The following is a 26,329-nucleotide window of genomic DNA, read 5'->3' as shown; positions in this document are numbered from 1 at the left end:
GTTCTTTTATTATATTTTTTTTATGACTTTTTATCTTTTATTATAACTAAACTAAACTAAAGCCTTGTCAAATCTTGCTTTACAAACTAGAATATTAACTGATTAATTGCTCTCCAGTAAATGTCATGTGACTGGGACAGAATGTTTTAGAAAATGATGAATGAATAATAAAAAAGGAGAAGGCTGTTTTCTTTTAGCACAGATGACAACGCATTCACAGATCACCCACAATCCCTTGCGTCCGGGGTATTTAAACCAATGACTTGGCAGCAGTTTGGTTTGAACGCCTTCACTTTTGACAGAAGTCGGTGTTCGTAAACACAGCAGCTGACTTTTACAGCTTCGAGGAGTAAAGTCGCATGTGTACACTAGCTGCTGGGGAATAAATACAAAGTAAGTTCTACAATCTTCGTACAGGTTTGTTGTTTTTGTATTTCTTTATACGTGTCACAGGAGTTAGCAGGGAAGGCTAGCAGGCTAACTGTGTGTGTCAGATGAGTTACATACATAGGAGAGTCAAACATGTATTATTTAACCAGACAATACACACGATCTAATGTTTGCACCACCACTTGGCTTCAAATGAGCAGGGTTTTGTTTAAAGCTATATGTTTATATGCTCCAGCCTTACAGGGACACTTAGGTGTTGTCAATTAAACGTATTTACTTTGATGTACAGCTCAATTATACATTCAGTATCTTTTACTTAAAATAATTTATCGGAAAGTTTATTTTTTGTCTTTTTAATTTCTAAATTAACGAGTATGGTTTTGGTAGATGTAGTACTGTGCAATATAGATACGTTTTGATTTAAATTCATGAATATCATTGTCTAAAGATAATACCCCAAATCTTTCTGGGTATTAATTATATCAACAAATATCCTCTTAAAGCTGCAGTGTCATTTTTGTAATAAACATTACATCCAAATGTAATGAAGTGCTGATGAAGTCAGCTCCACATAACCTGGATGTTCTGCAGTTTGATAAATGCTTCTTACCCCTACTTGCTGAACACACAAATTCTCTCCAAGTTAGGTTTGATAGTATTGCATTTTTTCAGATTAAAGAGATGGCATGCAAATAAACTATAGTTATGTGTATGCATGTTGTATTTAATGGGGCTGCAGCCAAATATTGATTTCATAATCAATCAATCTGTCCATTATTTTCTTGATTAATCAACAACTTTTTTCATCCATAACATATCAGACAATTGTTATAAATATGGATCCATTTTCCCAAACCTCAAAACAATGATGTCCTAAAATGTCATGTTTTTAACCTTTGTCATATGGTGCAAATAAAACATCAAATATTTAGCTCCACTTTCTCATGTGAAGTGCATATCTGTCCCTCACCAATAACAGCATGCACTTGTTAGAGGAAATGAAAGTACAGCCGCAGTCAGAGGAGGGCGGGTTATCTGTCTTCCTTCCTATAAAATAGCACAGGCTTTGAGTTTGGTGCTCACACTGTTCTTCCTGTTGTAACCTCAGCTTCTCCTGTGGCTGGCAAAGATGGCTCACCTCGAAGCACTTTTCAAGTATGTGGACGACAACCAGGATCTGTACGTGCAGGTAAGCCCCAGCTTCACTTACTAATAAGTCTTACACTACTCAAACATATCATTATGTCAAACACCAGTCATGTATTATGTAGAAGATGATTTTTTTCGTATTTCCTAGCGCCTTGCTGAATGGGTTGAAGTCCAGAGTGTGTCTGCTTGGCCAGAGAAACGTGGAGAGATCAAGAAGATGATGGAAATGGCAGCCAAGGACATTGAGAGACTGGGGGGCACAGTGGAGATGGTGGACATTGGCAAACAGCAAGTGAGTGTACTGTTACTGTTTGAATTACTGTCTGACTAATGTCTGAATAATAATAAGTGTGTCTAAATGTACTTAACTACATCTGAAAATCTTCATGGCTGTTTTATTATGATACATTTGAATTTCCATTTTGTTAATGTAGCTTCCCTCTGGTGAGGAAATCCCTCTGCCTCCTATCATCCTGGGGCATTTGGGGTCAGACCCTGGTAAGAAGACTGTGTGTATCTATGGCCACCTCGATGTCCAGCCAGCCAGTATTGATGACGGCTGGGATACAGAGCCTTTCACTCTGGTGGAGAAAGATGGTAAGTAGTACCGTACAACTTAGAGTAGAGTACAACTTTATCAGCTATGTTGGACAAAGATTTGCCCTGGAGCTGTTTTTGCACAGTAAAATGAGTTGATTTTTCTCGTTAAAGGAGTATTGAATTCTGTTTTGGAATGTAAGAAGAGATGCAAAGTGACACACATTGAGTTTTCTTTTCTCATTCTTTTGTTTTGATTTTCACTTTTATTTTCATACTTTCATTTTCATTTTGCAAACTTGCAGAAATGAAAGCTCAGTATGTCTGACGGATGTGCATGTTTATATTGCATGTTTATATTATTATTAACTGTAATCTCTCTTGGTGCTTAAGTTGTTTCCATCACTGTTATTTAGTTTAGTTTTAATGTTCCTTATGCTTTCATCAGCTTTGTACTCGTACAATGTAGGGATTGATTTCAAAGTCCAGTTTAGGAGAGCCACATTCTTAGTCGTGTCTTATCTTTGGGAGTCACAGGTCAAGTTAAACCAGTGATGTTGTTTTTTAAGAAGGGTCAGTAATAGGCTGAGCTTTCCAAAGGGCAAAGGTGACACATTAAACCTAGTGTCTTTACCACACAAAATGTGTGTTCACTGTTTTTGTTTATTCTATTCCAGTTATTGTTTAAATGGGTTGTACTTCAAACAGTCGCAGTGAGAATAAAACTATTGTTTTGTTTTGCATAACTAAGATGGCATTCTTGCATTGCCTCTTGCCCCTTTATTATGCTCTGCACAAAATGCAGATGCTGCACCTTTTAACTCAGAGGGTGTGGTAATCATGTGTTATACAACACAGAATGTCAAGACTCAACAGTGAGCAAGGTCCTATGAACTCTTTAACTACAGAACTATCCACCCAAACTGTCAGTCAGCTTCCTTTTCCTCTGATGTTAATAGAAAAAGCTGCAAAGATTATTGTCCTTCTCTCTTAATACATTATAAAGCCACATACTCTGTATTGATGGTTCACTCTCAAAACACATATTTTTCCCTCTGAATTTTTGGATTTATTTCCATGCTTATACCAGTACCTAAAAACGGTCTGGTGGGTTTTGTAGTGACGTCAGCTGACAAAAAGTCCCAAATCCTCTTACTGCTGTCTCCTTCCTGTCTGTTCAGCTCTATTTTTGCTTATGTCAGGTTTAATTCTGTTTCTTTCTGTTTGTTCACACACTAATAAGATAAGTGCTGACACACCATAGGTCTGCTTTCCACTCTTGTCATGAATGAGTGGCCTATAGCTTTGGATTCCTTCAGAGCCCCAACATGTATGTATAATAATACAATTATTAATATCAGTGTGACAAAGTGATCTACAGAGGAGAAATAAAACCACTGGAGGTGGCAACATGATACCAAGACTAAACTGTATGAGCATAGGAAATATGAGATCAAATAAAAAAAATGAATAAGTATTTAAAAAAAAGAGTCTGTTTGTACCATTTTAAAATGAATGGAATAAAAAGAAGCTACAGACTTCGTCTAACTGCAGAAATTGATGACTAGACAACTTATGTGTCACTGAATAAGTGACATAAGATAAATATACACACTAAACACACTCTATTCGAGTGTGTTTATCTGCTGGACAGCGACCTCGGACACATGGTCAGACAGATTTTAGTTAAAACTCACAGGGAAGGAAAAAATATTGCATCAATCATGACTTTAAACCAAAACGTTTTGGGTTTTTTTTTTCTTTGCAGGTAAGCTCTATGGAAGAGGGTCTACTGATGACAAGGGTCCAGTGTTGGCCTGGTTTAACTGCATTGAGGCCTACCAGAAGATCCAGCAGGTAAAGTTACTGTCACATTTTGGCTTTTCGCAGTGATATGAGAGACAAATTACCTCAGTATTTGGAGGACAGAGTTGATCACTTGTTTATCATGTCAGTCATCAGCAGCGAAGTGATCAAAGGTCTGTGTATGAAATTGCTGATGGTGTTGCATGTCTTATATGGCCGTCACTTAATGATTAAACCAAGTTACGTCACCCTTTACTTTTCCCACTGTGATCTGTAGCTAAAACAGCCATGGTTGAGTACATTTACATCTACATTTGCAATTTATGCTTAACTTTAACTGGAGGTTTCCAGCTAACAAAGCAATTATCTATTGTATCATCAAGAATGTAGTTCTGATATCAGAAGATGTGATGGTCGTTGTGAGAATCGAAGCTTTTTTATTGAGCTTAATTATCAGTTGAACTTGATCCAGTCTTGCAAATAACGCCTGATGAGATGGTTTACGTTTATTTTTCCCTTTTTCTTAATATTCTAGGAGCTTCCCATCAACATCAAATTCTGCTTTGAGGGAATGGAGGAATCTGGATCTGAGGGCCTGGATGAACTGGTGATGTCTCGTAAAGACACCTTCCTGAAAGACGTGGACTATGTCTGCATCTCTGACAACTACTGGCTGGGAAAGAACAAGCCCTGCATCACATATGGTCTGAGAGGAATCTGCTACTTCTTCGCTGAGGTCAATATCAGCAATCTACAGCGTGTCATACAGTGTTTCAGAATGACAACAGTGTACTGCAAAATTTTGTGAAAACTGCGTTTTGATGCAGCACATCAAAATAAGAGTTGCTCTTAACTTTAAAGGTGGCATGCGGTGAAAAGGACCTGCACTCTGGTGTGTTTGGTGGCTCCGTTCATGAGGCTATGACCGACCTCATCGCACTCATGGGCAAGTGAAGACTCTTTATCAAATCTAACGTTGCTAAAACCATTTAAGTGCACGTTTACAATCAGATTTTTCTCACACAAATGTGTTTCCATGACCTAGTTTTAATGTCTTGTGTTTGTCACTTTTTTAACAGGTAGCCTGGTAGATGTGAAGGGAAACATTTTGATTCCTGGGATTAACGACAGTGTGGCTTCTCTGACAGTAGAGGAGAAAAAGCTGTATGAGAAAATTGATTTCGACTTGGCTGAGTATTCCAAAGATGTTGGAGTTGAAAAGCTTCTGCATGACACCAAGGCAAGGAAATGATTATGATCAGTCAAACAAAAAATATTCTTACATTTAGTAATTACTAGTGCAGTGCCCACGCAACATTTGTTTTTGTGTGTGTTTTTAGTAATTGTTGGTTTGGTGTGTCTGAGTGCTCATTGTTACTATTACACAGCAAAAGTTCAGTGAGATTTTTATTTGTGTATGGTAGAAAGCAAATACTGATACTGACATAATGGCATACAATAAATATGGAAAATTGAACTACATGGTTGCATAGCAGTTGGTTGGTTGTCAGTGAGATGCAGAGCTAGAGTTCAGTAGGGTGACAGCTGCAGGAAAGAAGCTTCCTCTGAACCTGCTGGTTCGGGTGCGGCGAGACCCGTGACGCCTCCCGGAGGGGAGTGGGGTGGACTGTCTGTGGTTGGGGGCACTGTGTTCGGTGCCTTGTCTCACTCACACTGCTGCGTGAGCGAGAGCGGGAGTGGCTACAGTAGAGTGGCGAAAGCCAATGTGTACTTCTTTTACCAATATCTTTTGCATTACTTACAAACTTGACACTGCAAGTTTTAAATCAATTGGACCATCGGTTCAAAAGATATGTGAGTAACACACAGACAGTCGTTCCTGGAATTTATAAATAGATGTTTTATGTTATTTATGACATTGCATATTGCACCATCTCACTGTTAACCCTGTCTGAGATTTCAGCACATTTGAACCTCTTTTTAAAATCTTTCAGCAGTTTCTCCTCACACTTGTTGAGGTTTGAGGACAGATGATGTGGCAGTTGCACTCCTATGAGGCAAGTTGTGGTTTGTAAAATGACAAAATTGATTGTTTTCATTTCTATAGGAGAAAATTCTAATGCACCGCTGGAGGTACCCATCTCTTTCTCTCCATGGTATTGAGGGAGCGTTCTCTGAAGCAGGAGCCAAGACTGTCATTCCCCGAAAGGTCATTGGAAAGTTTTCCATCCGTCTTGTCCCCGATATGGACCCCAAAGTGGTGGAGGAGCAGGTAGACACTGAAAGACTGTTTTTGTCTCAAACAAACTGATTATATAATCTGGTTGTTTTTTACAAAGTGGTGTGGATAGTTAAAAGTTGATGACTTTGCCGTCTGCTTAAACCTCTGCTTGTGTTTCACACACTGATGAGTCATGCTGTTTTAGAACAATATTTTGTCTGTGGTTTGGCCATGAATCATAAAATGTCAGTAATTTTAATAGGCTTTTAGTTTATGGTAATATATGCAACATTAGTCTCAGGAAAATTCTTATTTTAAAGGTTATCAGCCATCTGGAGAAGACATTTGCTGATCGGGGATCCCCCAACAAACTGAAAGTGTACATGGGCCATGGAGCAAGAGCCTGGGTCTCTGACTTCAACCACCCACACTACATGGCTGGTCGAAAGGCCATGAAGACAGGTAAAATGGAACGACAGAAATGTACATCATTCACTCTAAATATATAGTAACTTTTCAGAAACAAATGGCTCTTGCTACTAAGGATAATCTGACGTCTCTGTCAGCACTTTAAAAGGGGCAGTGCATAAATGTGAGACAGGTCAGTGTATGGTAGCACTAAATAGGACATAACATGTTGTGTATTGTAGCTATGTTTGACAATGATTTTTAATAGTGTATTTCATTTGTGAGCGCCAACTCCTGGTATATGAAAGTAGGGAGGTTTGCCTTGGGTCTTGGTGAGTTGTAGCATTTCTGAATTGCACATAATTCAGTTAGCAGTAATGCTAGTTCACAGCTACACTGCCAACTTCTCACATGCTGCTGCAGTCACAAGTCTCACTTTTGCTCCCACACATTCCTGTCATCAGCTGGTGATGCACACCAACTCAGCTTCACTACTTATGCTGATGGTACACAAAAATAATAATAACTTGCTGCACTTCTCACACAGAGATAAGTCAGTATGAGATATTTGCTTATATATTCGCAAGATATCTGATCTCAGCACAATGCAGGCTGAGTCACAAGCAGCTGAACGAGTGCTCTTGTCTATGGCATTCATCAGAGATCCCAGTTTTGATCCTCAGTGTGCTGAACAAGTCTCTGCACTCCCACAAAATAACAGAAACAATGTAGTAGATGCCACAGCTCAAAGTCAAGCTGGTATACTGAGACAACAGCCTGCTGCCACCACAAGAGGGCAGTAATATGAAATGAATGCACATAGACAGCATCAGATCTTTTATGGGACATGTTGCTGTTCGGAGGTCAAATGTCAGGAAAGAAATTGCCTGCACTTCAGTGTTGTTTAATTGCTTCACATGAAAACTGTCAATACTTTTTTTTTTTAACAGTCCAGTGATTGATTTATAAATGTTTCCATCTTTGGTTAAGTGTTTGGTGTGGAGCCTGACCTCACTCGTGAGGGTGGAAGTATCCCAGTCACCCTAACGTTCCAGGAGGCCACAGGTCGTAACGTCATGCTTCTTCCTGTTGGATCCAGTGACGACGGCGCTCACTCCCAGAATGAGAAAATCAACAGGTATAGTTACAGTGCACAGATGAATTTACTTTACCACCCATTCAGATCTGCAAATAATGGTCAAGAGAAGGTGTTTTTAATTTTAATAATTTATCTACACAACTTGGGATAAATAAAATAAATTGGATTGGATTACAAATCAAACAAGCTCATTATTTTTGTGTTTTTCTTTCAGATCCAACTACATTCAAGGAATCAAGGTGCTGAGTGCATATTTCCATGAGGTTTCCCAGCTGCAATGAAGCACTAAACCATAGAAAATGCAGTATCTTATTCACACTGCCTTCTTGCAATAAAGTGTTTTTCTTTGTCATGTTGTCCTGCTTCATTAACACCTTAACAGTGTGTATTATTATTATTATTATTATTATTATTATTATCATTAGTGGGAGGAATTTGGGTGGACTGTCAATTTTTTATACACACTGCATTAAAACATCTATCTTTTTAATCAAGTACAAACATTATATTATTGGCACAAAACTCATTGATCTTTCAAAGAATATAAACGGGTGATGTACTAAATTAAAATTACAATAAAGGTGACATTTTTGCAAATTAATACAATATGTTAACCCAGTGATTATTATTAGTGAATACATATTTGTATCATAAGCCTACAGAGCCTACATAGGCTTACAGTATGCTACAACAGGATGAAGAGGCAAATACACATCCAGTCAAACAAGCACTTTCCTGTGTTGCCGTGGGCATTTGACACAAAGTGAGCTGTATTTAAGATTAAGATGTCACCAGGGTCATCAGTGCTAGAAAAGAAGTCCAGACCTGCATTATTTTCCTTCTTCTTTTGACTTCTCTCTTTTTGGGGTAACCTCAGTGGATTGTCTGCCTCCATCTTGCCCTATCCCTTACTATCCCTCAAGTCCCTCTACACTAATTTAACAAAAATGGCTGGAGCAAAGGTCATGATTCAAACAATAAAACAAAAAGTACATTTTAATTGCAATGTATAGTGTCGTTAATAGCATTGTTTTCTAAAGCTGTTTTTCTTTTCTTTTTCATGTTTAGATTCAACACTTCCCTTTTCATTCACATGTATATAATTGTCCACCTGGAGAGGCCAGGAGTTATCGTCCTCTATTATGTAAAATAAGACCATGGCAGTTTAGGTAAAAAATGGAAACAAAAAAGGAAAAAAGCAGCCTGATTTCTGAGATAAAAGTTCGAATTTTGATTGAAAATCGCAGCATTCCGAGAATACTGATTTTTTTTCTGGCAGTTTTTTAATTTTTATTAATTTAATAATGTGTGAAAGTACTCGAATTCTGTGGTTACTCCCTAGGTAGGATTGAGTGAAGTGATTGTGAAAGTGAAAGTAGTGACTTTTGTCTTGTGGATTCGTCGATCTCGGCGGTTGATTGAAAATCTTTGGAGCGTTTGCTTTGACAGCCGCTTAATCTGCGCATGCGCACACCTCACCCGCTGCTCAGGCAAATAGTGCACCAGAGAGACACAACGAACAAACACTTTAGCAGAGGTCGCTAGCGCACGGAAGCGGTGTCAATTCTCAGACCAAAAAAGCTTCTCTCGTTTGAATAAAGTAATGAGGTACGACGTCGGACAGCTAACTACCTTCACCTTGTTCTGAACAGACTGGCGTCGCCACAGTGAAAATGGACCAGGAGTTTGAAGACATAGACTCGGAGGGCCGGTGGCAGAAAATGTACTTAGTAAGTGTGTTACCATAGTTAGCATGAAGCTAACACTGAGTATCATTTATATTGAAACGCGCATTTAATTTAGCAAGCTAACAGCTAGGTTAGCTTACACTATAGCCTTTTAGTCACCGTTCATGCTATTTATAATCTATTTTATGGCTGTTGTGAATGTTTTTAAGTTTGTTAGTAGACACTGCAACACTTAATTTTATTGGCAACGTAACTGTCAGTGTAAGCCCCGTCTAATATAAAGCATGAGGTGAAAGAGCTTCATTAAGTTAATTATGCACTTTTATTCACCACAGCAGTATGTCAACGTGGAAAGTTTTGTGTTCAGAGATGAGACAGCTGTGTTTACATTGGTATTGGCAGATTATTTATTGATAATCTGTTATTGCTTATTAATGTAAGTTCATACACCAATTGCACATCATCTTCATTCCTCCAAACACATGTTAATTTGTCAAAGCTTAGCTTATTATTATATCATTATTTTTTAATGCTGTGCAGACACAAAATTTAGTTTTGACGGGATAGACCGTGAATATTGTTCAGTTAAAAAGGTTAATTTGAATGAAGCAACCTTGTGTGTCAGTTGTTACTGTCATATTGCAACTTGATTTTGTCATTTGTCAAACCCATATCTTTTGACTTAATGCACAGTAAAACCAGCTGAATATCATACAATGGTTGGATCCACAAATGAAAGACAGATTCATTTAAAAAAGTCAAGAGCGAAGGATTACATGGAAATATTTAAGTCCTACCACAGATTACTGGTGACATTTACTGAGTTCAACCTTCCAGGAAATCAGAAATCAGTCCCAGGAGTGTTCCTACAAGGTGGCAAAGTATCCAGAGAATCGTAATCGAAACAGATACAGAGACGTCAGTCCATGTGAGTAAACATTAATGGGAAATTCAACGTGTTTGTACATGTGACATTTCTGCATGCCTCTGACTGTGTTTGTCACTTTCTAATGGCTCTAATGGATTTCAAAATACTCTCGCCGCCTGCAGTTGACCATAGTCGGGTAAAGTTGAAAAACACAGAGAATGACTACATCAACGCAAGTCTGGTAGTGATGGAGGAAGCCCAGAGAAGTTACATACTGGCTCAGGCAAGTCCAATGCTTTTTATTCAAGTAATAGTCATCATAGATACAGCTCTATAAAGTGGTAACTGTGCAATCAGTCAGTTATCAAAAATACCTTCTGGTTTTCTGTCGTTTTATGTAATACCAGTTATAAACAAACTACTATAACCTAAAATATTAATTATACCTATTAACTGTAAAGTCACTTATTAACCCCACACCTTTAGTTGTCCTAATGTAAAATCGGTTGGTTTGTCAGATGTTAGTTTTGAATTATGTCTATATTTGTTGAGCATGTGGATGTGACTTTGCTATTGTTATCAATCATTACGAGATTATTTAAGTCTCTGCATTGTTGCCTCTGCCAAAGAGTTTATGTTTTTGTTACTCTGTCTCTCTCTCATTTAGCAGAATTACTCAAACACTACTTACCCCATTTTTCTTACATTTTTTGAGTGGTTGGTTAAAGACCCAAGGAAGAACCCATTACCTTTTTTGTAAAAATCACGTTTACTGGATAAATTATTTTATTTACTCAACAATGTGAGATTGAGCAACTTTATGTATGTGTGGACTGGAGGCACAGGCTCTAGTCACACTTTCAAGTTGTATAATGTTTACTGTGGCAATGTGTGTGGTTTTGGAAAGTTGTGTATACATGTGCATTAATGGCTGTGTAGCTGAATGTGTGGTGTTTTTGATGCTATATACTAGAAGCCATCACTACTGCCTTATTACCTTAGCAGTTTCTTTTTTTCATTTTTATAATTAGTTAGTAGTTACTACTTAAAATTGTATTTGAGTAATCAGCCTTGAAGTATGTCATATGACTGGTTTCCCACTCTTGCCTACAGACAATCTTTGTTGTTTACAGTAATGCATAACATCACATAACAAACAGTAGCTGTATTCAGCACACTATTGAGAGAGAGCTGGAACCTGTGTTTTTTCAGTAGATACAAAGCTGATATCTTTAGGGGACCCGCTGTCTCAGGACCACCCTTATTTGACTTGACTATTTGACGAGATGATGATACTGGCTTGTTGAATCAGAAATGCCTCGCAGGTGTCTTCCTTTATTTTAAAAATAACTACTATTAAAAATTAGTTTGTGCATTGTTTAAAACCACAATTCAGAACTGCAGTTTAACTTACAATGTTTCTTTGTTTAACCAAATAGAAGTTTTAGATGATGGCAGAATTATTCAGTCTTTTCTATTTACATTACTATTCTTTATTTGGTCTGATCTATAATTTGACGCAGAGTTTTCGGTGATATCTTCTGTGTACTACTTGCCAATGTAATTTTTTAGACATTATGATGATTATTTTGGCTCATATTTGTTGCTGATTTTATTTTTTCCTCCATCTGATAAAGTATAACCATTGAATGATGAGCATTTTTCTTAAGCAACCAGTAATTGAGCAAGACTGATCATCTGTCTCTCCAAACTACAGTTTCTGTCTGCACAGCAGTGCCATTACATGCAGTATTTTCAATACAAATGTATAAAGTTAATATAAAATACATGGTAAAAACAGGTCACAAAAACTTGTCCCAATTCAGTAATCATAGATTTCATCAGAACCAATATCCTTCTGCATTTGTTTCATAGTTAATATATGTGCATCAGCAATACATTGCTGTTCATGGTAATGTTTCCCATAATCCTTGTACTGATGAACTTTATTAGTCAAGTAAAACTGGGAAACAATACTTTAGTATTTTGTACTGTCCGTGTATGTTATCTTCTCTTTTTTTCTGGCAGACATTTGAAATGCAAAGTGCCATTTTGTTCTACTTAACCACATCATAACCATTGGCACTGGCACGTAGTTCATCAGTTCATACTGCCTTCATGTGACTTACCAAAGTTTGTTGTTTTTGTTTTGTTTTCCTGTTCACAGGGCCCCCTCAGAAACACTTGTGGTCACTTCTGGCTCATGATCTGGGAGCAGAAGACCAAGGCGATCATCATGCTCAACAGGGTCATAGAGAAAGGTTCAGTAAGTACACATTGTATACATCTAATTGTCTGGTTTGACATTTGTGTGGTGTATATACACACCCACAAACACACTGCTGAAATGCAAATATATAGACGTATAGACTAAATCATCCACACACCACTTTCTCAAAGTTTGCACTCTGCACACAGTGTGAAACAAGTTATGCATCTTAGTATTGTTACATAGTGAATCTCCCCTGTACTGTTGGCAGGTTAGGAGTGTATGCGGAATAGAGATGGTATCCAACTTTTTTAACTCATTTAAAGGTCCAGTGTGTAACTTTAAAGGGTGTAGTGGCTGAAGTTTAATCCTCTGATGTGTTGCTCAAACGCACACTAAAGCACCAGCTCTGTTTTTAGATGTGGTATCAACATCCATCTTGGATAATCTTAAGTGGACAGACAGGAAGTCCTTCAGTTCACACCTGCTATTAGAATTAGAGTGTGTGTACACCTGTGTCTCTAGTGACAACAGGAGGTCAAATTTCACTTCTCCTGCTCTTATGTTCTCAGCCATTACCACAGTGGCAGCTCTGTTGTTTTCATGTGTGTTTGTGTGTGTCTGTGTGTGTGAGAGGAAAAGGGACAGACAGACAGACAGACAAAATATATCAAAGAAGGAATTGGGTGAATTACTGTTCTGCTGTTGTCAGAGCAGCTGAAAACTCTTTCTCCGTAAAGCAGCTGGAGTGGATCTTCCAGGAAATAAAAGATGAACAACATCTACTGCACAGATATAGACCTCACAAGGATCGTTTATGTAGGTCATCTCTCCAATCCTCCAGAAGGAATCTTCATAATGGACTTAACCTTAATCAAGTTATCCACTGTCATTGTCGGTTTACTAAGAAAAACTCAATAGTAAGGTCTTGGTTGCTGGAATAACTTAATAATAATATTACATTTTGGTAATTGAGTAATCAGGGTGTTTTTTCAATAATGGCAACAAACTGATTTTCCAGCTTCTTAAATGTGAATATTTTCTGGTTTCTTTGCTCCATGTAACAAAGAAATCATTAAAACTGAATAATTTTGGTTTGTGGACAAAACAAGACATTTGGTTTGGTAAACACTCAGCAACATTCTTCTGCCAAATCTGCCATTTTACTTATATATATATATACATATATGTGTGTATATATATGTATATACATATATGTGTATATATATATATATGTATATATATATATGTATATATATGTATATATATATATATGTATATGTATATATTTTTGCGTTTTTATAATGATGTCAATAGTAGTAGTGATAATGACAAATTCATTTATGTCAGCTATTTGAAAGAATGCCTACATGTTAAATTACAGTGCTTCTGCTTCTCATCAGGTGAATTTCTTTCATCTGATGCTATTTTTTTCCTTCCTCCATCACAGGAAAAGTGTGCCCAGTACTGGCCTACATCTGAGGAGAGGGAGATGACCTTTAGAGACACGCGCTTCTTGGTCACGCTATTGTCAGAAGATACCAAGTCTTATTACACCACCCGAGTGTTGGAGCTGCAGAATGTCAATGTAGGCCGGAGGATTATTTGGTATAAGGGGAATTTCCAGTGAAAAGGTGGCAAAGGAGAACTAAAATGTTTTCTGGTGTCGCTGCTGCAGATGCTTCATATTTAAATATTTTTTATAGCTAAAAAAAACATTATTTATTGCCAAGTCTTTTAATTATATAGACACTGATTTTTTTTAATATAATTAGAAGTGGTGAAAACCAGATACATATCATCTATCATGTTACCCAGATAGCAGAAGTAATTAATCTATTTACTGTTATATTTAACAATAAGCTGTAAAATGTTTTTTTAAATCAGATTTAAATCCATACTTTACCACACTGGTTCTTCTTTTGTGCTATAATTAGCACAAAAGAAGAATCAACTTGTAACTGATGTCGCTGATTTGTTGCGTTTGGTTTATTGCATGAGTTAAATGAATGTAAACTGAAACTGAATGTAAGTTTTCCCTTTAACTGTTCAGTTCAGTTTAACTGCTGACACTCAACCACTACAGACACGAGCTGTCCCCAAGGACTTATCCCAAATATGAATTTAAATACTTTTTCTACCTGCTGACGTGTGCCTGCTTTCACAGACGGGGGAGAAGAGAGAGATCTACCACTTTCATTACACCACATGGCCTGATTTTGGTGTCCCAGAGTCCCCAGCCTCCTTCCTAAACTTCCTTTATAAGGTGAGGGAGTCAAAAGCGCTGGGTGTCGACCACGGGCCAGCGGTAGTTCACTGTAGTGCTGGAATTGGACGCTCTGGGACATTTTCGTTAGTCGACACATGTTTAGTCCTGGTAAGCCTTGTCGCATTGTTTCACGTCTGATTTATTTCTGTTAGTGGAGCTAAATTTCACTGCTGTGCTCTGCAGATGGACAAGAGGAAAGGCCCGTCATCCGTGGACATCAAAAGCATCCTGCTGGACATGAGAAAGTACCGTATGGGTCTGATTCAAACCCCTGACCAGCTACGCTTCTCATACATGGCTGTTCTTGAAGGAGCCAAGTACATAATGGGAGACTCGTCTATACAGGTAATGAAACTACACACAACATTTTCTTTATAACACCTGATTACACTATAGATGTAAAGAGCCTGTTTTTGGACGTCATTGAGCAGTTTTTAAGTGACGCAATTACAATAGAAGGCTGATGTGTCTCCTCTAAACCTGTTTGTATGAAAACTTGTTATGGTAATTTACTGTGGCATGGCATTTAAAACGCTTGGTCATTCATTGTATTCATTATCACAGTAGGTAAACACTACAGGCTTTTTGTAGACATTTCTACCAGTGACTAGATCATGCACAACTTTATTGTCCATGTTGTTGAAAATGTTTTTAATTTTTAATGGGCCATAAACTTTTACCTCTATTTCATTTCACCCCTTAGCATATACCTTTTCTTTAATAAATGTTAGGCTGAAACTTCGAGTGATATTGTTTCATCTCTTCCTATGCTTCTTTTGGGCCTTTCTCCCAGAATATCTTTTTTGGCTTTGTTACCTTTGTCAAGAATGTGCGAATTCAGCAAGAAAGTCAAATTCCAGTATTATGTGTGACTGTTCTGAAAACTTGACAGAGCAGCAATGTTTCTTGGTTGGGACTGGCTTGCATGCATCTTGCATGGTAAAGTTAATAATAATAATTGTTGGTGGCTACATTTTCATCACACAGGACGTTTTACACTTGATTTCATTATATAAAAAACAAAGCAATCGGTTATGCTCTTTTTGCCAAAGCCAATTAAATCCTTAATCAATCCCTCTGATTTGTATATATTTATTACATCATTAAAAAAACTGCTCCACGTCTCTCTCCCCTGTTCACCATCCTTCTCCCTACTGTAGAACCGGTGGAAGGAGTTGTCCAAGGAGGACCAGGAGCCATCGTCGGCGTCTCGCCCCTCAACTCAGCCTCAGGTCAGGTGTCCAGGGGAGCGATGCAACGGCAGCCAGCGGGTTGGTCAGTTGGAGGAAGGGGTTGACTACAGGCAGGACGGCAAAGCACCGGCACAGTCTCCCTGCAAGGAACAGGAGTTGGACAGCAGCACATCACAGTCAGTACATCACTATCAACATTTAAGTTCTTTAATCATTTATATGTAGATTTATACACACCTGTATACACCCTGATAATATCAAAATAGCTGTTTTGTAATATTCTTCTGTGTTTTTTAGAGGTTCCTATGCCCCTGAATTTGCTTTGAGTTTTTTGATGACTCCTCTCATCCTCAGGAGAGTAAACAAAGTTGCATCCAGTCAAGCACTGTATGGTTCTTTTAATGCTGCGCCCCAACATGACATACCACTCAGATGCGTCAATTCCGTTGCAGGGATGAGCCTGTGTATCAGCTCAAACATATATTCTAGAAATGTCCTTGAAGCTTCCAGTGATCCAAGACAAGCTTAATGAGATTACATTTAAAACGTTTAATTCTGTGAGATGATTTGTGTTTAGAATTTAATTTATTATTATTAATTAATTTAATTTAGTTGTAGCAGAGTGATTCATACTGTGTACAGACAGTTGTCATGCTGTTGCTGTTCCTTGTGTTTCTTGCAGCAAGCGACGCAGAGAAGACAGTATCTCTAAATCAGGGACAGCCAAAACATCCCAAAACAAGCCCAGGACAAGTGACTCGGACAGGAAGAGAAAAAGGTGATTATATCTTTTGGCTCAAACCAACCACCTCTTCATGTTTTTCGTACATCAAGCATCAGGTTACTATTGCATTCCAGGAGGATAGGTCATTCCCCAGTACACTACTTATTTTGTATTCAGTGCACACTGTAATTAATACTGACAAATCTTCTACAGCTCTCCCATTGTACAAAAAAGAAATCAAGAAGGAAGGAAATAACAATAATAATAAGAATAATAAAAAAATATCAGTCAGTTGTCAGCTTCATTTTTTTTAACCACACAGTAGGAACCCAGGCTTTCCCAGGTCATGACTCAACATCCCAAATAGCAGAAGTAAGGCCTCTTTCTTTCAATTTCCAATAATCTCTGTCCTCCTCTCTCACTTGGTGTGAGGCCACTAGTTTAGAAATGTTACATTTATTTCGTTTTCTCATAAAGGCAGACCTGCAGAGAAGCACCCCCCACACACACACACAAAAGAAAGAAAGATAGAAAAAACGTCTCACAAAGTCATTTCTGAGAAGTCTTCCCTTTGTTGTGTGACATGTCAGTGTTGTTCCAGTAATACGGACGGCGCTACATCCTTTCTGACGAGGTCTTACTCTGCTGTTGTGGTTTTCCTCGGACAGTTTGGGCTGCATTTGCTGCACATGACAAGAGCTGGCCTGTCCAGTGGGGGGCAGTATATCTGTAACCCCTTCTGAGACAGCAACAACTGCCATGAAGAGCACATTTAGAGGAGGAGGTTTACCCACAGCTTTTAAAAAGAACACCCACCCTTGTACGTTGAGGTGTGTGTGTGTGTGTGTGTACTCGGTGTCTGTTGTGTTTTTCTCTTGGGGTTTTGCTCGTCTCTCTTCGTGATTCACTTGGCTCCTGCGGTTTGGAGGTGTGTTCACTTTGGCTGCACTCTAGCATGGTGTGTGTGTGGTGTGTGTGTATGTGTGTATTCTTGTGGTTAATGGTTGTTGAAGTTCTGAAATGTCAGGTTGACTTGGAACAATGCAAGATGCAAATTGGTCCTGTGCATAGTACAGAATATTCAGATTTGGAGACAGCTCTCAAACTGTCAGTTTAGTCCCCGTCAAATGTTAAAGGAATAGTTGAGGTTTTGGTTGAGGTACAAATGCATACTTGGCACAGACTCTGCCCTGCGTGCCCCCATGGTACAGCTGGTACCCATGGTACAGCTGGTACCGGGAACCATCCTGAGACACAAACACGCACCCTCACTGACAACATGCCTGCCAGCAGGGACAGGTAAAATAGATTTTGTTTGACTGAATAAAAGCCTGATTCAAATGGTCAGCTCGTCACCAAGCTCTGCAGAAGCCTGATAACGAGCTGTTCATCTGAAGCAGGTGTGTTGGAGCAGGGCAACATCTAAAACATGCAGGGCAGTGTTCCCTGAGGACCAGGGTTGGGAAACACTGGTCTACAGTATCTTAAGAATATGTTTGCCACTTTTTCTTACCATAGACATCATTTTCCGACTTTGTATCTCATTGTGAATGGCTCTCATTGATCCACTACTGTGTTTGGCTTTGAAATCCTTCATTTGGGTTCAACTAAGTCACACAAACTAATCAAGTGAAGTAGCTGTGGACTACAATATCCTGTTTTCCCATCAGGTCAAAATTTATTCTTTAGTGCAATAGATGGTTTCCAGTTGGAAAAGGTTGTCAAATGGCAAGCTGCAAAACATTTCTGATTGCATGTAGGTTTTTGTCAAGTGTCTAAAATCTGCTTTTCCTTGTGTCCCTGTTGACAGCCATGTTTTCAGTGAGTGCCAACATCTATAGCTCATAGTATTCCCACAGTGACTATACTTCAGGATTTCATACAACTACACCTTAAAACTTAGTTTAAAACTTTAATGACTTAGTCCACGGTACAATGACATTAAACTCTTACTATTAAATTGGGAACTCGGATGGTTAGAAGTAAGAATCTCAAAATATCTTTACCGGTTTTGAGGCTGTGGCTAAGTCGATTATATAAAACAAACTCCTAAAGGTTTGTTGCATGGTTGTGTCTGGTTCCTCTAACCTTCAGAGATGTGTTGTGGTGAGGTTTATACATTTCTTCAAAACTTTGTCACATCGCAGTGTTGAAGTTTGAATTGAAGTCTTGAGTGATTTCCGTTTTTATCAGGAGGTTTATAGTCAGGTGTAGCAGTGTGTCTCATGATCTGTTGAACTGTCAAAACCTTCTCTTGACTGTTTTTTCTCGTGATTCAAACATGGATGCCATAGTGCTTATCTCATGCTCCCGCAGTTACTGTTTGCCAGACTAATGGTGTATTTCCACTGGCTGTACTTGCCTCTCCATGGCATGGCACGGTTTAAGTAGTGTTTCCACCTGCATAGTACCAGGTACTATTTTTAGTACCTGCTCCAGTGAGGTTCCAAATGCGTGCGGTGTGGGTACTATGCGATGATTGGTCAGACTGCCGGCCACTGACAGGCCAGAGTGCTTTCACAGGAAGACGCCTAAATTATTAGTTTTATAAAACCTCTTGCTTGTTCATTTCATATGTTGAGTGTGCTCAGTTATCATCCTTAGACGTCTCTTTTCTCATCTTACTGATAACCGCATCTAACCTTCCGCTCTAACTAAATGGAATTCTTGTTGAAACGGTTAAATTTTCAGCTGAAAACATCTGACACGTTGTGACATGTTGCTTTTCAAACACAATGGCTGCTTTCGCTGCATTGATAATCAACCCCATGTTGATTTGATCAAAGTGATTACGGACATCTTGTCACGACTAGCTGTGGAGATTTCCGCTTGTTTTAAAGTCTTATCTTGTAAACCTGACCAAAGTCATGTTGCCACAAATTCCTTTGATCAATCTTTGAGCTTCACTGACACTCGGTGAGAAAAACATGCTGTAGTTCAACCCCTTTTTTAATATTCTGTGTCTCGTGACAGGGTGAAAACCAGCGACTGCTAACCACCTCCACCCGTGGCCACGCAACTACAGCTTTTGGCGACAAAGCCACCATCGGCAGGGATTTCCAGCTCTCTCCTCTGAGCTCTGTCCTCCACAAGTCCAACCCACCTCATCCCTCTTTTATTTTCTATCACTTATTTTATTGTTTTTTTCCCCCTGTGTCTCAGCCCAACAGCATTATTTAGCCGCAGTTCGCCTCTTATTACATGTCACTCCTGCTTCCTCCTTAGTTTTGTAGCGTATCACAGCTGTTCCCTATCACCTCTTCCTCTTTCAACTGTTTACAGAAGATACTTTGACATTCTTTGAAGCCCCCACCACCTCCTCCTCTTCACCTCAGCCTAAACCTCATCCACCACCTGTGTTGCTCCTGGAGTCAGAGGACAATGTTTTTTTGCTTTCATAATAATATTATTATTTTCACTTTCTATTAAAAGTGTCTGAAATTAGGACAGAATATAGGGGTGGCTCTCCACTGCCAGTTTGTAATGGTGTTCATATTTGTATTTTTAGAAAAGCTTTTTCAGAGACAAAAAAAAAATGGAGAAAAACAAAGTTCTATTTTTTATAAGAGATTACTTGAAGTTTTTCACAGTGATGTGGGGAGTTGGTTCAGTAAGAAGCTCTGCCGCCCCCCACACGAGAAATTCAGTGGCATGTAATGTTTTCATGATGTACATAGTGTTCTTTTTAAAAATGTGTGTGTAAAAAGACATATTTTGTTGCTTGTAAAGGAAAAAAAAAGAAATGATGTTACAGATTTGAATACAGTAGAAAGCTGATTTGATGACTTGTTTTTTTTTTTTTAAATGAATTTGTCTTAAGCTCTCTCTCTTTCTTTCTCTCGAGTGTAATCTACAAATAAAACTGGTATTATCTAGTTTACTTAACAAACCTCTGTTTTACTGTTTCATTAACACAAATGCACAACTTCAATCGTTTTAAGAGGAACCCCAGAATTTTCCTCAAGTAAACTCAATTAATTTGAGATTGGGGAAAGTACAATTTCTGGTCTATAGTTACATGAGAGAATTGAGTCAGGATTGAAGTTATTTCATTGTGATCATGAAAAGCTGCTGTCAGTTATGTTGTCTTTTGACTTATTTTCTGTCTGTTGTCAGTCATCAGTATTTAGCTGTTGGCAACTGAGGTAATAGCATCTGAAGGCATCTGAAAGTGTTTACCAAACCTGGTCCTCAGGGAACACTGCCCTGGTCCAACACACCTGATTCAAATGAATGGCTCGTTATCAGGCTTCTGCAGAGCTTGATGACGAGCTGATTATTTGAATCAGGTGTGTTGGACCAGGGTTGAGGAAATGCTGCTTTAGTTCACCTCCTGTTGAGCAATGGCTTCCTCCACTCCTCTTTCAAGCAGTCTTTCCCAGTCAAAATGTGAGTATTCTCATCAAGAGTGTCCCTTGTCCTTCAGATGTAGGTGGACAGCTGAGTCCTGTCCAGTTGAAGTGTGCCATGTGTTTATGCAGTGGTTGTTTGGTTTCCCCTATGTTAAGTTCAGGACAATCTTCATTATAGCGCACTGCATAAACCACATTGCTCTGTTTATTCCTTGGAGTTTTGGCCAGAGTTTTGTTGCAGGGTTTGAAGTGGACAGGTATGTGGTGTTTGTTTGGGAGAGTCCAGCAATATACGGAATAACAAAGCCCAGTTTTGGTAGCCACGTTTCACGTGCTTCCCTGATGTGTTTCTGTTCCTTCTCCTTTCCGGCTGTTGTTGTGAGTATGTTAGTGGTGCAAAAAACTGATGACACAGAGTTAAGTTTCTTGTATGCTCCAATGTTAAGGTTTCCGTTTTCTCCCGTGTGCATGCACTGTCAGGAAGGCCAGACTCAAAAGGTTTCCAGCTCCTGTGTTCTCTGATCTTGAACCAGGGGTCCAAAAGCAGTGGTTTGATGCAGTTCCTGTGAAAGAGACCAAGGCTCTGCGTTCTACCTCTTCCATGTAGAGGTTAGCCACTATGGGAGACAATGGTGACCCCAGACACACCCATGTTTCTGCCTGTAGAAACATTCATTATGTTGAAAGTAGGTAGGTGGTCAGGTCAGAGGTCAAGCAGGGAGCAAATCTGATCAGCACTGAGGTTGGTTCTGTTGGAGAGGGTGGTGTCTGTCTCAACAAAAACATTTTCCTGGCTGCAGTTTTAATGTTTTGCTGGGGTAAGAGTTTGGCTAATATTCTGCTGGTGATTATAGTAGACATTAAAATAGGTTTGATGTTACTTTCAGTTCCCAAAGATGATTTTCTTTCACTTGTGTACACAAGGGGAAAAAAAAAACAAAACATTACAAAGAACCCATACAACCAGGATTAAATCAAGTTATACAGTATAGGGCAAAAATCAAATGCATTTATATTGCACATAAGGTCACTCAATGTGCTTAACAGAAATAAAGACCCATTTAAACCTAAAATTACACATTTAAACCATTAAAAAGTAAGTGAAATAACTACAATGTCCTGCAGACACATTTAAATTTACATTTTGTTAAAACCTAGCATGTTAGTTCCCAAAAATATCAAACAATTCCTCTGTAAAGAGTTATAAAATACAAAATCTTTAGTTCAAGTATTGTTTTGAATATTTTTTTTTTTTGGACCAGCTGTTAGTGACTCCTGTTTTAGAGCCAAACTTTTCATTTTATGGTTTCCCTTTTAACGCCGTCAGGACATTCCTTTCCCAAGAGCAGCCAACACAGAAAACACCCCAAAAGGGAAAAAACCACAGACTCTGTCAAACGGCTCGATCTTCGAGGTCAAAGCATGAATCAGACAGTTGTCTTCTTGTCAACACCAACGTAAAAATGTTGGTCAAATGTAACGTGTTGTAGAGAGAAATCAAATTACAGAGGTGGGACTGCCGGGAATGAAACATGGCGCCTGGCCAGCCACTTTCAGTTAAGCAGCAGCAGGAGGAGGTTCAGTCAGAGTAATACAAACAAAGTCTTTATTTTTAGATACATTCAAACTGGTTTCTTGTAGAATTTTTTTTTTTTTTTATTGGCAATAACATTCAAGTGCTGGAGTACAAGGAAACTGTTTTGTAAATGACGTGATATTTGAACATCTAACGTTTATTATCCAAACTAAGGAAACTCTGAGTTTAATGAGGTCATTGAGCCAGAGCAGGTAAACTCAAAATATGTTTTATAGCAGACCGTCCACAACCTTCACACATAAAACTAGATGTGAGCTTGTTGATTTACTGATTTAATGTCTGAAAAATACTAAGTTTGTTGTTGCCACAAAATAATTACCAGCTCAAAAAAGACAAAAACTTAATGTGTGTGTATCAGAAGAGTGCAGGAGGGATGCCACTGCCAAAGAGAAGACTCCAGGAAGGAGGGATCTTCCATTTGTTTGCCTCTTGGCTCTGAAACATGAGCGACATAAACTTATGATTACATACTTGTTATCTTAACATCACGGACAATACATTTTTTGCTAAGCTGTATCCGTTTTATAAAACCTTCCAGTCTCTCCATGTTAGCTTACATTCTGTAGGAGCAACAACACAACTGCAATATTAGGGCAACTCTTTGTCACTTACAGGACTGTCCAGCAGGTGGAGCCAGTCATTCAGGTGGTTGACGAGGGTGAAGGCGTCTGGGATGTTGTCGCCCTCTGAGCAGAAGAGCAGCAGAACAGCCAGTGGAAGATCCTCAGAGCAACTAAACACACAAATGTAAAATATGAACCCAGTCAAACACTTAACCCCTTTTAAAGCTGTTATTTATTTACAGTCGGTTAATAAAACATTTTTTATTGTAAAATTTAAAGTAAAAAATACATAAATAAATCAGTGTCAACTTTTAAATTATAAACTTTCCACACTATATATTATGCACTTAGGTTCATACATGCAACTGCCACTTACATATATTTGGGTCTGTATTTTTTTACTTAATGAACATGATTTTATATATATATATATATATATATATATATATATATATATATATATATATATATATATATATTTTTTTTCTTCCTTCATGTTCTTTCATGATTTTCAGTGTCATTTACCAGCGTTTTTGTTCTCTACCTGTCTGAATAGAGTCCTTTAGTGATTCCTCCTCCGGGGATGCAGAGGCGTGGCTCTGCGTTGGTGTCCGTCATTCCTGGGAATGCTGGCACTTGCTCCATTTCCCTCCAGCCCAATGACTTCAGAGCGTCCTCGCTCACTTTCAGCAGGGACGGAGTGACCAGGTACCTCAGTGGCATTCTACGATACAAGTACACATTAGACTTGAGATCTGACCAGGTTAGGGAGAGAAATGCAGAGATGACGTGAAATACAATATTGTTACCCTTTCAGCTGTTGGTCATCCCTCTGGTAGGCGTGGCTGCTGGACAGAATTACAGTCCTGGAGAACCCGCTGGACTTGAGCCAAGACACGATCAGTTGACGAAACTTTTTGAACTTTGTCTGCAGTTTAAATTAAAGTCATTAATATATAATGATAGTTCCAGTCTGGGTTCATTGAAACACAAAATACATCATCATGGACAAAAAAGATGTCATAAACATTCTCTTTCATCGCACATTGGGGATTAAAACAAAAACGATGTCATTCAAAATGTTCACAAAATCAAAAAACACTGACTGGTTTTACCTGAATTATTGGTGCTCTGATCTGAAGAACTGCTAACTTCAGCTCTGGTGCTGTATAAACTGTGGATGAGAGAGGGTTGACAGACTGACTGATGATGATTAGATTCTGGGAATATGTTGCGTTTTCTTTTCACTGCTAATGATGTGTCATCACTCAGTTTTCCTTAAGTTGCTGCAAAAAACGACTGAGAAAATGTGAGTTATCACAGTTTAAGCAACACGCACACACACACTAAAAAACTTAAACCAATGCAACTGACAAGAAGCAGAACCTGTTTATCAGACATTAGAATACATTTGACTCTTTACTACTTTTAAAGCTCCAGTGTGGAACCTATCGTCCCCTGTGGATTTCTAAATAATTGCCAAAACAGTGTGGTCTCTAAGACCCTATGGTCTGTGGTATGACCTAGTTTCTACTCCCTGGCCACACACACACACACACACTGGTACACACTTTCCTTCTCTCCCACTTGTTGTTTCTACAATTCTTTGGCAAGTTATGTGTTGTATGACATCCAGGAAACTTAATTGAAGCTGCACCACAATGAGGTGGCCTCAGTGGTAGTTTAATGACAACTAAAATTCACTCAGTAACAATCAAATATTCAGGAGCCACAGACATTACCTTCTGCTGGAGTGTGCAGCTCCTCAGCATCGTCCCTGCAGGTGGTGTAGGGGTTATTTCCAGCCATCGGAATGAGACAGTCTGTGTGGACGTAGCCAACTCGCTTCATGTTCAGAGTAGACACAATGAGGTCCACAGCCAGCTGACCCACATTACCGACAGCCACAGCTGGCTGAAAGATCAAAAAAACAAACAAATATGAGAGGATGTGCTCTAGAGCTGCAACTAACAATTGTTTTCACAATTGATTAATCTGTTTATTTTGTCGATTAATTAAAGGCTTGTTAGGTCCGTAACAATGTCAGAAAATGTTGATTGGTGTTTGAATGTTTTGTTCAAACCAAAATTAATCAGTTTATTTCTATTTCTTTGAGTAAAGAAACCAGAAAATATTCACATTTAAGAAGCTGGAAAAGGACTGATGACTGATTTTATTTGCTCTTTTTCAATGAATTGGATAATTTTGAAGGTTGTGGACCATTGGTTGGACAGAAAAAGCGAGAATAAGATAAAATTAGCACTCTAAGTGAAATTTGCAGCAGAGGTAGTAAAAAAGAGCACGCATTATAAATACCAGGAAGAATAATAAAATATAACATAAATTCACTACAAAATATATATAACGCATTGAAATAAGACAGATAAACAAATGAAAATGCTGCAACGATTGCTTACAAACCGATAAATAAAAGAAATAGTAAGAAAACTTAATAAAATTATGGAATTCAAACAATGATATATTCACTGGAGCATATTATATCCTTAGATAAATAACTTAAATGTTGAAAACGAAAGCTGAAACTCACCATGACGAGGGTGAAACCTTTGAAAGAGCACAGCGAGTTTTCTACAGGGATAAACATGATGCTATTCTCAGAGTCAAACTGAGTAACGGGTTTTTAAAGAAATTTGGATTTAAATACAACTATATTTAAACTATATTGCAAAGAGTAATTTTCAGTTATGTTTTCATGCCTGTGGCTGATGTTGAGGACCTTCTCTCACTCGCCGTCGATTGTTGATGATCGGCCGAATTTTTTAGTAGATTCTTGAAATGCCTGAATTTAATATACTTTTTCGAAACAAAAACATTGACAATTAATAAAAAAAAAAAATAACAGTTAGTTTTCGTTTTATCTTTCTGTGTGTTTTTTGTTTTTCGTTACAGTGTTTTAGACGTTTACATTGTAGTCAGGCATTTAAAGGGCTACACATGGCCTCGCAAAGATGTACTACGCAGTAGAGATGTGCTACTCAACAAAACAAAACTGTTGATGAACACGTTATATTTCTGTTCACGTTCACTTTTATTCTACTTTGAAAAAAATATTGATTGGTTTTACTGAATATGTAAACAATAAAAAAATATTTCCTGGCCTTTCAGGTTTTATCAAACAATACTACACGTCTGTAGTTTTAGTATCCCAATAAAAAAAGCTGTTCAGACTTAAAACCCGTTTAAGCTTTACAACGTTTTTCTCTAACATTATTTTCTCAATTATCAATTCTTTTTTTTTAAATGTATTATTAATCGTTTTAATTGTCAATTGTAT

General features: G+C 38.3%; 3 protein-coding genes and 1 long non-coding RNA gene across 5 annotated transcripts; 3 read left to right on the top strand and 1 right to left on the bottom strand.

The window, feature by feature from the left end:
* Positions 1-260: 260 nt before the first annotated feature.
* On the top strand, positions 261-7,920 carry cndp2 (carnosine dipeptidase 2). Its single transcript, XM_044053346.1, has 12 exons — positions 261-393; positions 1,499-1,579; positions 1,688-1,831; positions 1,974-2,136; positions 3,845-3,933; positions 4,418-4,618; positions 4,744-4,828; positions 4,962-5,122; positions 5,951-6,115; positions 6,385-6,526; positions 7,463-7,610; positions 7,786-7,920. Exons 2-12 carry the CDS (start codon positions 1,520-1,522, stop codon positions 7,850-7,852), a joined length of 1,425 nt encoding a protein of 474 aa, XP_043909281.1. The 5' UTR covers positions 261-393; positions 1,499-1,519; the 3' UTR covers positions 7,853-7,920.
* A 1,142-nt stretch (positions 7,921-9,062) lies between these two features.
* ptpn2b (protein tyrosine phosphatase non-receptor type 2b) lies at positions 9,063-20,402 on the top strand. The gene is made up of 10 exons (XM_044052913.1): positions 9,063-9,301; positions 10,097-10,187; positions 10,310-10,410; positions 12,295-12,393; positions 13,787-13,924; positions 14,504-14,713; positions 14,789-14,950; positions 15,766-15,974; positions 16,481-16,576; positions 19,496-20,402. The coding sequence occupies exons 1-10, from the start codon at positions 9,245-9,247 to the stop codon at positions 19,515-19,517; spliced, it is 1,185 nt and encodes a 394-aa protein (XP_043908848.1). The 5' UTR covers positions 9,063-9,244; the 3' UTR covers positions 19,518-20,402.
* Positions 20,403-20,804: 402 nt separating this feature from the next.
* LOC122786034 lies at positions 20,805-23,995 on the top strand. 2 transcript variants are annotated; one of them, XR_006362392.1, is made up of 4 exons: positions 20,805-20,911; positions 23,086-23,218; positions 23,591-23,742; positions 23,852-23,995. It is a non-coding gene; the product is annotated as an uncharacterized LOC122786034 (long non-coding RNA). The 2 variants fall into 2 exon arrangements; XR_006362391.1 differs by having other exon boundaries at positions 20,807-20,911; positions 23,591-23,995.
* psmg2 (proteasome (prosome, macropain) assembly chaperone 2) lies at positions 22,458-25,810 on the bottom strand. The gene is made up of 7 exons (XM_044052031.1): positions 25,583-25,810; positions 24,777-24,948; positions 24,150-24,208; positions 23,844-23,962; positions 23,579-23,758; positions 23,084-23,204; positions 22,458-22,906 (listed from the first exon to the last, which is right to left on the bottom strand). The coding sequence occupies exons 1-7, from the start codon at positions 25,637-25,639 to the stop codon at positions 22,826-22,828; spliced, it is 789 nt and encodes a 262-aa protein (XP_043907966.1). The 5' UTR covers positions 25,640-25,810; the 3' UTR covers positions 22,458-22,825.
* Positions 25,811-26,329: the final 519 nt, after the last annotated feature.

The sequence above is a fragment of the Solea senegalensis genome, linkage group LG20 (genome assembly GCF_019176455.1).
Source record: "Solea senegalensis isolate Sse05_10M linkage group LG20, IFAPA_SoseM_1, whole genome shotgun sequence".
Taxonomy (NCBI): Eukaryota; Metazoa; Chordata; class Actinopteri; order Pleuronectiformes; family Soleidae; genus Solea; species Solea senegalensis.
Note: the sequence above shows the minus strand (reverse complement) of the source record. Positions and strands in the feature narration are given on the sequence as shown.

Excerpts from the sequence above, each read along its gene's own strand:
- cndp2 (XM_044053346.1), top strand. The coding sequence starts at position 1,520 with ATGGCTCACCTCGAAGCACTTTTCAAGTATGTGGACGACAACCAGGAT. Across the intron at positions 4,619-4,743 it reads TCTGCTACTTCTTCGCTGAG|GTGGCATGCGGTGAAAAGGA; the intron begins GTCAATATCAGC and ends TTAACTTTAAAG. Across the intron at positions 7,611-7,785 it reads CAGAATGAGAAAATCAACAG|ATCCAACTACATTCAAGGAA; the intron begins GTATAGTTACAG and ends TTTTTCTTTCAG.
- ptpn2b (XM_044052913.1), top strand. The coding sequence starts at position 9,245 with ATGGACCAGGAGTTTGAAGACATAGACTCGGAGGGCCGGTGGCAGAAA. Across the intron at positions 13,925-14,503 it reads TGGAGCTGCAGAATGTCAAT|ACGGGGGAGAAGAGAGAGAT; the intron begins GTAGGCCGGAGG and ends CTGCTTTCACAG. Across the intron at positions 14,951-15,765 it reads TGGGAGACTCGTCTATACAG|AACCGGTGGAAGGAGTTGTC; the intron begins GTAATGAAACTA and ends TCCCTACTGTAG.
- psmg2 (XM_044052031.1), bottom strand. The coding sequence starts at position 25,639 with ATGTTTATCCCTGTAGAAAACTCGCTGTGCTCTTTCAAAGGTTTCACC. Across the intron at positions 24,209-24,776 it reads GCTGCACACTCCAGCAGAAG|TTTATACAGCACCAGAGCTG; the intron begins GTAATGTCTGTG and ends TCTCATCCACAG. Across the intron at positions 23,205-23,578 it reads AAAGGACTCTATTCAGACAG|TTGCTCTGAGGATCTTCCAC; the intron begins GTAGAGAACAAA and ends TTGTGTGTTTAG.